This window comes from Myiozetetes cayanensis, unplaced genomic scaffold (genome assembly GCF_022539395.1).
Source record: "Myiozetetes cayanensis isolate MyiCay16 unplaced genomic scaffold, myiCay2020 scf17, whole genome shotgun sequence".
NCBI classification, from domain to species: domain Eukaryota; kingdom Metazoa; phylum Chordata; class Aves; order Passeriformes; family Tyrannidae; genus Myiozetetes; species Myiozetetes cayanensis.
Genome location: NW_026087378.1, coordinates 7,408,717 through 7,421,251, shown reverse-complemented (window position 1 = coordinate 7,421,251; position 12,535 = coordinate 7,408,717). Strand labels below are relative to the sequence as shown.

At 45.8% G+C, this 12,535-nt stretch overlaps 1 protein-coding gene across 5 annotated transcripts; it reads left to right on the top strand.

The window, feature by feature from the left end:
• The first annotated feature begins 2,843 nt into the window (after positions 1-2,843).
• On the top strand, positions 2,844-11,957 carry DRD1 (dopamine receptor D1). Of its 5 annotated transcripts, none has more exons than XM_050311957.1 (3): positions 2,844-2,926; positions 7,262-8,071; positions 8,791-11,957. In XM_050311957.1, the coding sequence occupies exon 3, from the start codon at positions 8,799-8,801 to the stop codon at positions 10,155-10,157; it is 1,359 nt and encodes a 452-aa protein (XP_050167914.1). In that variant the 5' UTR covers positions 2,844-2,926; positions 7,262-8,071; positions 8,791-8,798; the 3' UTR covers positions 10,158-11,957. The 5 variants fall into 5 exon arrangements, with proteins under 5 accessions (XP_050167914.1, XP_050167911.1, XP_050167915.1 ...); XM_050311954.1 differs by lacking the exon at positions 2,844-2,926 and adding an exon at positions 4,219-4,431; XM_050311958.1 differs by lacking the exon at positions 2,844-2,926 and having other exon boundaries at positions 6,829-8,071; positions 8,743-11,957.
• The last annotated feature ends 578 nt before the right edge of the window (positions 11,958-12,535 follow it).

Genomic DNA, 12,535 nt, shown 5'->3' with positions numbered 1-12,535 from the left:
CTCCAGGGATGGTGACTCCACCACTGCCCTGAGCAGCCTGTTCTGGGACTTGACAACCCTTTGGATGAAGAAATTTTTTCTAATAACTAATCTAAACTTCCCCTGGAGCAATTTGAGGCCATTGCTCCTGGTCCCAGTTGGGTCCCATCAGTCGCAGGCTCTGGTGGCTCTCTTGGCTCCCCTGAGGTTCCCCTGGTTGATGAAACTCCCTGTGCACTGTGCTGGATTGTTCTGCTGATGACTGTGCTGGCACTGAGTGTGGAAAAATGCAAGAAAACAATGGAAAAATCCTGGTTGAGCTGTCCATAGTTCCTAAAGACACAGGGGAAATTCTTAGAACAAAATGCTGAGAAAATCACAGGAGAAAATCACTGTAAAGAGTGGGGGGAAAAGTAAAACTATAAAGTAGAATGGAACAGATCCTATAGCCTTTCCTGAAATGGAACTTCTATCTAGAAGACATCCCTGATTTCAGTGTCTTCTAAATGGAGGGGAGAGGTTTGATGGACTGAGAAAAAGACAGTGGATGCCTGTGTTGGTGGAGCTGAGCCCTGATGGCAAAGCCCAGCCCTGGGCAGCTGAGCTTTGCAGGAAGGGAGCGGGGAGAACTGGCTGGCTTGGAAGGCCCCTGACCTTGGGACAGATGTTGACAAATGGATGGTGAAACTCAGGGAACATTTCCCGCCTGGGAAAGTACTGTCTGTTAGAGACTGTCTCAGCAACAGCTCTTTGCAACACAGGGCAGGGAAAAGCCAAGGGCATTGAGGCGGGAATGCAGAGCGAGATGTTACCCATGTTGTGGGGATGAAACAGTCCTGCCTGATGTGGTGGGACAGGCACGGAGACTGGAACAGGATGACATAGGCAGGTGAGCTAGGGTGAAAGTGGATTTAGGATTATGTTGAGGTTTGGGGTAATCTGGTTGGATCAGTGGGTTTTTCAAAAGTTTGAATGAAAGTTTGTCAGGAGGAGTGGAGCAGCCCAGAATTTACACCTCAGGACAGATTCTTGTCTGGATTATTGTCCCAGTGTTTTACTGAACTTGGTGGAATGTTTCTGACTGCCATCAAGCCCAGGCTGTGTGACTTGTCTTTGACAACCGGCATCTTGCCTTGGAGAACAGTTTAATCCCAGAACTCAAAGATGGAACTGTGACATTGCAACCACAGCAGGGTTGTCTGCAGAGCTGCAGATGGGAAAACTCTGCCTGAGACAGAGCTCCAGGAGTGGGACATTTGGAGTGGTCTGGTCATTGCTGGGCTGCTGTTTGACCCTCTCTACCACAGCTGGACCTGCTGTGCTCCTTGGGCACCCTGGGGCTGCTCCTCTTGCATAGAGACCTGGCTGGGCTCCTGTGGCTCCCTGCAGTGCAGGTCTGAAATGCTGCTCTCAGTCTTCACTAAGAGCAAAACGTGATTCTTCTATTTTTTTGGTAAGTATTAGTTTAATTGTCATTAATTCAAGGATTTGTAGCCTGCCACTGGCAAAGTTGTGGAGCTTGACCACTCTGGATGTGTAATAAAGTGAATTTAATATTCAGCTCTAGGGCAAACTATTGCTCACTTGCTGCAGGTACCAAACACACTCTTCATCATCACATGTCCTGCATCAGAAAACCACACAAATCTTCTATTAAACAGTTCTCCATCCATCAATCAGAGGCTGGGCTGGAATATGGGTTATAATCTATTTGATGCTGGCAGGCAGCTCAGGAGTAAATCTGTAACACCAGCTTAGGAAGGAGAGTGCCACCTACCAAACCATCTGCTGAGAAAATTGTATTATCCACAGTCTCATCCACTGCTGCTAGAAATCACTGTCACACTCATTGCTGAAGAGTTTTGCTGATAATGTATCTATTTGTAGTCTTTTTATCCATTCCCTCAGAATTAATTATTCCTCAGATTAATTTCATTCTAATGAATCATTCTGTATCACTGGCTTGACTTCATTTCTGAGATACTAATTAATATGTCAAAGCCATCTTTAACATGAAAATTGCTGTCATTTTTTTTCCGTGACTTTTCTTTTGATTCATTTATTCAGTTTTTTCCTGAGGACACTAAAATGTCTGTCCAGTGTGGAGTGAAAGAAAAAGGAAAGCTATACACTATTAAAAAACAAACAAACAATAAAAAACCACATATGCAAATAAAGCCTAAATTGGGAAGGAGTAGCCCAGTCTGTATTTTTGTGTTGATTTACTAGTTTATGAGCCATTTCATATAGCAGGTCCTCAGCAATCAGCCCTGTAGGGTTTTTATATACGTGGCTTAGAATACAAAGTTCAGCAGTACCTCCAGTGCCTACATTTGTCAGTGAAATGATCAGAAATTTTGAGATATTTTGTATTTGTTGATGCAGATTAGGTTTTGAAGAAAGGGTCTTGTTAGTTTGCTGTGTATTTCCTGGCACTCTTCTGCTGTGCCGCAGGGATGAGGCAGTCAGAGGCAGCATTTTTCTTTCCTTAGAGCTCTCCTCTCAGCTATAATTTATTCTCATCTTCCTCTGCAGTTTGGCTCTCTACCCACTCTGGAGGGAAGTGTTGGCAGGGCAGTAATCCCTCTCCTACCCCGTATCTCTGGCAGATGGAAATCCCAGAAAGAGAAGGGGGGAAATTTTAGGTTTCCCTGCTTGAGCAATTTCCAGGGTGCTTTAAGATCCAGTAATGGCCTTTGCATTGATGGAGCAGGTCAAGCTGCAAGAGGAAGGTCACTCCAAGTGTTCCTTGTGGGAAACTTTTCTTTCTCTGGTCCTGTGGGAGTGAGTGGGTGGAACTGGAAAAACCCCATAAAAAGTCACTGCATAAGCTCTGCCGATTAAATAACACAGTTATTGGCAGTGTTGCACCGAGCTGAAATTACCCACAGCTCCTGGGGCTGGGGACTGTTCAGGTGACAGCTTCTGCTCGGATCCCTGGCTGCAGGTTTGGTACCTCTCTTTTTTTCCTGTCTTCCTCATCTCTCCAAAAAGAGCCATTTTGTTGTGCAGTCTGTGCGGTTACGGCTGAAAGCCCCCAGCTCTGCTCTGGGTTTGCAGGTGATCACTGGTGAGGGAGGGGAAGGGGACCAGAGCCTGAAGGGGCTCTGAGCAGAAAGGGGATGGGAGGGGAACACGGTTCCTTTCCCTTTACAAACAAGGAGTTTAGGACTGGTTTTCCACCACTCCTAAAGCCTGTGTGTGACACGAGGCTGCTTTTTGAAAGGCTGCTGCTTGATTAACACAGAGCAGAAATCCTTTCTGCAGGTTCCAAACGCTGTGGCCTGGGGATGGAGTTGGGCTCTCCTGGCTGGGATCAGGGCTGGGCTCCAAAGAGTTGAGCATCAGTGCCCTGGGAGGGGAGATGCCAGGGGAGCAGCAGTGCCTGGTCCTGCCTCCTGAGCACCCTGCAGCCAGTGCATGAGCTCCAGATCCCAGGAAGCAGTAGCACTGCACAGCAAATTCTTCCCATTCGTACCCTCCTGCATTACCCTCTGTGTCCAGCTTTGCCACTGCTTGAATTGGCTGCCTCAAATGAGTCATTTAAATTCAGACTTTCATACACAGTGTTTCTGTCTGGGCTTTTTTCATTTTCCTTTTCCCTGTCAGCGTTCAGATTTCCTCACACACTTCACCAGTGACCTGATACCTGGGGATGCTTTGTGCACCGGTTGCCACTGGAAATAGCTCACAAGTCAACATCAAAAGGGCACTAATGTGCTTTCTGAGATCAGCCCTACTGAATCCCCCAGACATGGAGGGACATGCCTATAATCTATAGTCAAAAAAAAGTGCCCACACAATACTGAATATTTAGGCCTCTTGTTGTCAGTGTTTGGGGACTAGAAATCATTTCTCTCAGTGATCCTTTCTCCCTGTTGATGGATCTTTATCGTTAAAGACTGATCTTGAGATCCTTGGAGATGTTAATAATAGTTTTTTCTTCCGCAATTCTTTGCTCTGTGCTTTTTTATTCACTACTGTAGTTTTCCCTGTGGAATGCCCAACATGATAATATCAATTTAAACAATGTGCTTCAGTGATCTTTAAAAGAGTTCATAGCTGTTTTTTCATTTCCAGGAACTCCTGATTTTCCTGAGAATGTTACATCGAGGCTAAAGTTATCTTGGCTTATTAGTATAACCAGCTATTTACAAACCTGACAATTCTTTTAGACATTATTTCTGATAACATGCCTCAGCTGATTTTAAGTTTAATAAATCCCATGCATGCAGACACAAAAAGGCATTTTGAGAATGATCTAAGTACAATTTGTATCTATGTAGTGTAATACATTTTGTAAATTCAGTTGCCTTTCTCCAGCTCTAGTGTGTTCACTGTTTTGCAGGTTAAAGCGTGTTTGTCTCCGAATCTCTGATATGGGCTGTGTCCAACTCTGACTTGGTCTTCCTGTAGCTAATTGCTGTTTGGATGAAGATCATTTGGATCAAGGTGCTACTCAGTATTTATAAGTTATATTTTTAAATCTTCATATGGACCAAGTAGTATCTTCTCCAAACAGAGTCCCCTGGCAGGAGCAGGTGCCTCACAGGGTGGGAATAGAGACAGAAAATCTTTCCTTTGGTAGGCATTGCTTTGATTCCAGCATCAGTCAGGAGTGATTGAAAAGCATTACATAAAATTAAGCAGCTGTTTTTTGTTGGTACCCAGGGAGAATTAAACAAGCTCTGTGCTTGTTTCTGAATCTCCAGGAAACACCTGCACCATCAGCCTGTTGCTGGCAGTTTTAGGCAAGTCCAGACCTGGATGAGAGCTGATCCTTCTTGCACTGGCTGGGGGCATATTGGTCAGAGAGCAGCAAAAGGAAAATTCACCCAACACTCGTGTAACTGGTTCCCAGAATCATGTCAATCAGCTTTCTAATGCCACCACTAAATTTACTTAAATAATTATAGGGGTTTAATGGATTTCACTTTTATTCCTCACCTGGGTATGACTATTAACTCATGAAAGTTTTAAAAGCTTATAAATTAGCTGAAATGACAAATGAGTACAGCAGGGTGCCCTGCGTGAACTGCTGGTGTTTGAAACCACTGTAGCTGCTGAAGGGGCTTTACTCCTCTAGTGCAGTCAGGGCTGAGCCAGACCTCTTGTTCGTCCCTGAACTGGTCACACAAACGTAAAGAAGACACGGGAGACAGGCTCTGGCTTCTGAAACTTATACTTGAATTGCCAAAAGAATAGGAACTGTGAGAGTCTTACAGGCTGTAGTGGGTAGGAAGCTAAATTAACGTAAAATGAAAGTTTGAAACTCTCACTCATTTGAGCAACATTAGGTTCCTCCAATGCTGAATTGAGCCTCTTCCCCAGGAAAGACCACTCCCTGTTAAAAAAGAACTGAAGAGTTCACTGAATGAGCTGAGAAGCAGATGCTTGAGAGCAGACCCCTCTCTCCTCTGCAGTGTGTATCTCAGTGTTTCTCTGCAATGTGCTTTGAAAATTCTGCTTTTTGTGTGCTTGGGAGTTGTGATTTCTCCTGGAATAATCCAGAGAGTCGTTTTAGGAGAGCCTCTGGAAGTTGTTGCATATAAAATCAAATGTGCTTAGTGACTTCTGAGTTCCCCCCAGCAATGTTCCCCTCAGCCCAGGGTTTCTGTGGAAAAGTAATAAGAGTGTGCTACCTTTTCAGAAAATACATATTTTACAGTAAGTCTCACCTGTGTGGTGCTTTAAGAGGAGACAAAAGAAAAAAAAAATCTTGAAAATAGAAGAAGAAAACTCACAGTGAGTTTCATTAGAGATCTCTATTATCAAACAGCACAGGATTCATTTTCTTGTCTATTTTCACCCTCCTCTGAGGATGAATGATGATTAAAGGACAGGATAATAAGTAGGAGGAGGGTGGGGGGAATGAGAACTTGCTGAGAAGCAGTTAAAATTTATAAAAAAAGAAAGATAAGGAGAAAGGAAAATAAGTGTTTCATTTAACTAGTCAAGGTTAGCTTAGCACTGTATCTGCTTTAACTGGCATTATGAAAAATTATAGATGGCACAAAAGCAACTTCACTTGTGCTGAACCTCATAGAATTTATATTGACAGCTTAGAGTATTTGTTCTTCTAGGAGGTCTCTTAACCTCCCTGTGATGTCTTTTATATTTATGTTTTGATTTTTTGGGGGTAAGATTCCTATGCAAAGGCTGCAAATCAGCATGTTCATCTTTCACTGCCTGTTGCAGCCAAGGTAAGCAACAAAAAACCTAGTAGCGAAAGAAGGGGTTCGAGGAATAACTGCTCCGGTTTTGGTGCTTACTATCGAATGGGAAGGATTTTTGCAAAGGAGAAAAGAGAAGCCACAGGTCCCATTGCCACTGGGCTCTCCCTGCCCTCGGGGGTGCCCGTTCGGGGCTCCGGCGCCTCCGCAGTGTTTGTCCCCCATCTTGCCCTCGCCTGAGCCCGCACGAGTCAATCGGGATGCGGTTCCTCGGCAGCCACACGCCCCTGGGAGCCTGGGCCGTGGGTTTTCCCCGCTCCCTCTCTGCCTGCCCGCGGGATAACGATGCCCGCGGGATAACGATGCCCGCGGGATAACGATGCCCGCAGGATAACGACGGGGGAACGCGGGGAGGACGCGGAGGGGGGCGCGGGGAGGACGCGTCTCGTCCCGTCCCCTCGGTGCCGCCGCTGCCCCGGCGGGGCTGGCTGCCTGCCCCCGTCCGTGCCCACCCCTCGGCCGCCCAGGAGAGGGAGCCCGGCGGCCGCGGCTGCGCCGGGAGCCGCGGGGCTGCGCCAGGCGGGGGGCGGCGCGCAGGGAGCGCGGCCCCGGCGGAGCCCCCAGCCCCGGCCTCTCGCCGCCCCTGCCCCGCCGCGCCGGGAGCGGCTCCGGGCCGCCCCTCCCGAGCCTGCCCCGAGGGGAACGCCGCTCCCACGGGTCGGGGCAGCCGCGGTGCCTCGTCCCGCGGCCCCCCCCCCGCCGAGCATCGCCCATCGCGGGGGCGCGGTGCCGGTACTCACTGTCCGCATCAGTTCACTGAACACGCCCGGCTCGCAGCGCCGGGGCATCGCGCAGCGCTCCGGCCGTCCCGCAGCTCGGCGGGGCTCGGGACCGGGCAAAGTAATCCCGTCTGCGCTAAACTCCGGGAGAGGCGCTCCCGGAGCCCAGCTCTGCCTCTCTCCCTGGCTGCCCGTTTTTCCCCAGGAAGGCAGGAAAAGCTGCCCAGAAGAAGCTGCGCCCAACCGAAGATGTTAGGGGAGGCGAAGGGGGGTGGCTTTTTGCTCGCTGTGTGCCTCCATGCCTGTCATTCCCTTGTCTTAATCCTTTAGGAAGGAGTCGCCAGGCAGACAGAGCGTTCCTGGAGGGGCGATGCTGCCGAGCCCTGCCCCGGGCAGAAGGAAACCGGGAGATGCGTGGCCCGGGGCGGGCTGTGGGAGAAAGTGAGGAGCTGTCTCCGCCTGCGCCTTTCCGAGAGGGAAAAAGCATGGTAAGAGCTGGACCCCATCCCTGGAGCGCAGCCCCGCTGAGCAGGAGGTGGGATTATTCCGGAGTAGTTATGGAGAGCTATAACCTGGCAGTGGAGTTTTAAAGCGACTTGTCCCTGCTGGAAGAGGAACTCACTGAGGGCACCGCCGGCGTTGTGGCCGAGGGAAGGTCACTCACGTTCTCCTCCTCTCGCCCTTCTTTCTGCATCCAGCGAACGGCAGTAGAAAGAACTGATAGTCGGCTCTTGCCAGTGTTGGGAATACCGTGCCTTTTTCCTGGGATGATTTGCCCTGACGTGCCACTTCCACGGGATGTACAAAGTGCGACTGGGACTCATCTGGCCAACAAAGTTTGCAGAGTGATCAGCAGGGGCCGTGGGATGGAGGGAGCTGGGCACGCACCAGCAGGGTCCGTCACGCACGGTCCGACAGCACAGACCTGCTGCTCCCTTGAAAACTAACTCCTTGATGGTCCAGCTCTTACTTCTCCCCTGCCAATTTGCACTTTCAGGGAAAAAAAAACAATACACACCCCATGCAATGCAGTGTTCCTGTGCTGGTTTTGTATATAAGATTTGCTATGCAATTACAAAACTAAAAGAGGAGGAGAGACGGCCCTGCATCCCAGAGCAAACAGAGAATCAGAGGTGAAAGGTAGGAGCCAGCATTTCTTGTTTAAATGAAACTAAATGACCTGAGCTACTTCTTACTGGAAATTTTTAGAACACACCTATTGTATATATTTATGTATTTTGTCTTGGAAAGGTAAAAGAGTTTGAAACAAAGTGAAGATTTCCTTTCTGACACTACCAAGAAACAGAGAACTGATGCATTTTGTAACAGGAATGTACCGAGGAGGAAGGATAGAGTGTTTTATCAGTGAGACATTTAGGGAACTAGTGAAAAGGCACCTTGTATAATACGCTTCAGTAAATATGAAGGGCTAGTGCAATGGACACTGGAAACACTCGATCAATAGTCTATTTAAGTGGGAATATATGCAAGCATGGAAAAGTGATTGCTTTCCTGTCTGTGGGGTGTGTTTGGAGAGGACAGCAGCAGGACATTTGCAGGTGAGCTGTCTGAGTTAAGCTGCTTCATGCCGGGGTGGTGCAGTGTGTTTCTGAAGGGATTGCTAAAAAACCCAGTCTGTAGGGTGGACTGTGTTTATGCATTTTCAGTTCCTGCTCGTAGAGCTTTCAGGATGTTTTTCAGGATAACTGAAAGTGGGTGAGGTCCATCTGGGGGTGAAGGGACTATAAGAAAGGACCTTTGGTCCATAGTGATAAGTAATTAATGGACGTCTGATGTCTGATCTCTGCAAGGCAAGGAGCTGATGTCGTCATGAAAATCATGATATGATTTTCCCTCAGGAGAAACTATGACTTGGAACGACACCACTATGGACGGGGAAGGGTTGCTGGTGGAAAGGGACTCCTCTTCCTTTCGGATCCTCACGGGCTGCTTCCTCTCACTACTGATCCTCTCCACGCTGCTGGGAAACACACTGGTCTGTGCAGCTGTCATTAGGTTTCGCCACCTCAGGTCCAAGGTGACCAACTTCTTTGTCATCTCCTTGGCTGTGTCAGATCTCTTAGTGGCAGTTTTGGTCATGCCTTGGAAAGCTGTGGCTGAGATTGCCGGCTTCTGGCCTTTTGGTTCATTTTGTAACATCTGGGTGGCCTTTGATATTATGTGCTCAACAGCCTCCATCTTAAATCTCTGTGTCATTAGTGTGGACAGATACTGGGCCATCTCCAGCCCATTTAGGTATGAGAGGAAAATGACCCCCAAGGCAGCCTTCATCATGATCAGCGTGGCGTGGACTTTGTCCGTGTTGATTTCCTTCATCCCTGTGCAGCTGAACTGGCACAAGGCTACAACCACAAGCTTTTTGGACTTAAATGCCAGCTTACAAGGTGTAAGCATGGACAACTGTGATTCTAGCCTAAACAGGATGTATGCCATCTCCTCCTCTCTAATTAGTTTCTATATACCTGTGGCCATCATGATAGTGACTTACACGAGGATATACCGGATTGCTCAGAAGCAAATACGACGCATCTCAGCTCTGGAGAGAGCAGCAGTGCACGCCAAGAACTGCCAGAACACGAGCGGCAACAGGAGCAGTATGGACTGCCAGCAACCAGAGAGCAACTTCAAAATGTCCTTCAAGAGGGAAACAAAGGTTTTAAAGACTCTGTCAGTGATCATGGGGGTGTTTGTGTGCTGCTGGTTGCCATTTTTTGTATTGAACTGCATGATTCCCTTCTGTGAGCCTACTCAGCCGTCCAAGGGGGCAGAGGCTTTCTGCATTAATTCCACCACCTTTGATGTTTTTATATGGTTTGGATGGGCAAATTCTTCCCTCAACCCCATCATTTATGCCTTCAATGCTGACTTCCGCAAGGCATTTTCGACCCTGCTGGGCTGCTACAGGCTCTGCCCGATGTCTGGCAATGCCATAGAGACTGTGAGCATTAACAACAATGGGGCAGTAGTTTTTTCAAGCCAACACGAGGCCAAAGGGTCCAGCCCCAAGGAGTCTAATCTGGTTTATCTGATTCCACATTCAATTATCTGTCCGGAAGAAGAACCTCTCAAAAAGGAAGAAGAGAGTGAACTCTCTAAGACCTTGGAGAAAATGTCTCCAGCACTGTCGGGTATCTTGGATTACGAAGTTGATGTTTCTTTGGAAAAGATCAATCCCATTACACAAAATGGGCAGCATAAAACCTGAACAGTAAGGTTTACTCAGCAAGACCCAATGGTGTATATTGTAATAATCTTTTGGGGGAAAATACAAGATTTTGTTGGTAAGAAACTAAGCTCTAGGGAGAAAAATACACATTGACACCAAGCCCAGAATTAATTTTCCTGGCATTCAAAGCAAGTTTAACATTATAAACAATAAACACAAAAAGATACTGGAAATTGGTTATAAAAAAAGATGTTAAACTGTACTGTTCATACTGAGGAAAATACACAAATTTAGATACAGTGCAGTGACAAAGAAATTATTGCTTCTCTACACAGAGAAACCAATTTCCAGCTTAAAGTGAGGCAAAAGATAAATGTTGAGTATTTAAAGATTAATGTTTACTAGAAGTTAAAAGATTGCTGTGTCTTGTGATAGTGGGTGTTAACAGGTCCTAATTAAAGACTGAGGGATTGTAAAGGTAGGTAGATGCCTTCTTAAAATTATTTCTGAAATATAATTGAGCCTTATAATGAGAATGGTTATTTTTAAAGCTTTGGGAGGTAATATGTTGATACTGGTTTTATTTATTTATTGTTTTAAATTGATATTTTTCATATGTTATAACAGATCTAGCTTTATTTATGTTATTTAAGATGTCTAAATAATGGGATATTTTTGGAGTGTCATAACTGCATTTTGACCAGTCAACCAGTCAGCACTTTATTACAAGCTCGGATAGTCTGGAGAGCTGGTGAGGGGAATAGAGGAATGTTAAGAAGCTCAGCAAGAAATGAAGGAATCGACTAAACTGATGCTGTGGTGGAGTTCGTTTGCTTGTGGGCTTTTTTTTATTTTTAAGTGGGATTTCTTTCAAAAGATAGGACCAGCGTTGACTGAGTTGTGAATTCTCTTCCCTTATAGAAATAAAAGAAATTGCTGCTATTTATTTTTAAAAAGTTTCATGTTACAAAGACTTTGCTAGAATGTCAAGTTTGTGGATCTGTAAATACCTTAAATATGACTACAACCTTAAGAAGAATCCGATTTGGGAAGGAGAGCTTCTTAGATAACAATTCTTAGTATATAATGTTTTGTATTTATGTAAGATAAACAGCTTTCTCAGACTTTTCTTATTTCAAGTCTTGGATATCTTTTCTGAACAAACACAATGGGTTATAATGGTAGTAAAGAAGCCAAACGTCGTTATCACTGGTGTTACTGCAGGACCACCCAGGTCATTCTGTCTGTCTGCTACTCTGTCATGGTCAGAATTAAAATGTGAGGTACCTGGTGCTTTACTTTGGGAACTGGGAGGACATTACATTTTAGTAATTGCCGTGTCAATAGTCCATTCAATAAGGAATAGTGCCTCATTACCATTTTGGATTAAGACATTTCTAAATACGGACGGAACTGCAGCCCCCACCTCAAAATCCTCCTGTGAACTCCAAAAAAGTTGCCAATGTTTAATTAAAAAAACCTGCTACTTCTCCATTGTCCTTCCCTGCTGCTTCCCTTGTAATGCCAAAAGCAATGAGCATTAGCAACAGGAACATTGGGTGTTAATAGTCAGCAGCGTTCAAAGAAATCGATTTCTTTTCTGAATGGGAGAAAATACCCCTTGGAGCAACTTTTTCGTAACATATATCAAAAAAGTGTGTTGTCAGGAAAAGAGAACTGAGAGGAAAAAAAAATTAACAAACTATATACATCCTGCATCAGGTCTGTGTATTTATGTATTGTGAATGTTTTCATAATTTTATTGCCTGTATGCTGCTTTCATACATATAATAAAATTATTTTGTGAACAGAAGGTCAAATAAAACAATCTACATTGCATTTATTAAATTCATGCTGTTTTTTGGCAGTTGTATTGACTGTGTTAAAGGGAAGGACAGTTCCTTTTTCCCCCATTTGCCTTTATTTGGGTTCACACCCATATGGCTGATGGGAATTTCTATTAGAAGCAGGGGAAGCCTCCCTACCAGAGACCTCTGAGCCCTTGCTCTAAACTAGGATCTGAAAGCACTAAAAGCAGTTTGGAAGCAACCACTTGCTTTAAATGCATAAAGCTTGACCTACTGGTGACTCTATTTCAAAGGTATGTTTTACCTTGGTGTAACAGCATAATGAACTTGGTTTATAGAATGCTTTTATTACTGCTTTTTTCCTTTCCCCCCTTCCCCCCTCCTCCCAAGCTGTGGAGTATTTCTCAAAGCTGCACTGCTAGTTTTTGTTTTTTGGAGCAAAATGAATAATTTCAGAAGTGACGTGATAGTGGGTGCAGCTGAGGTGTCCTCCTGTTCCTCGCAGCCCTGTACTTTGTTTTTGCCTCTGTCAGCAGATTCACTTTGAATTGAAGAAACAAACCTATGTTGTCACTTCTGCCTTGAGCATTTGCAGCAGGACCTGTCCAG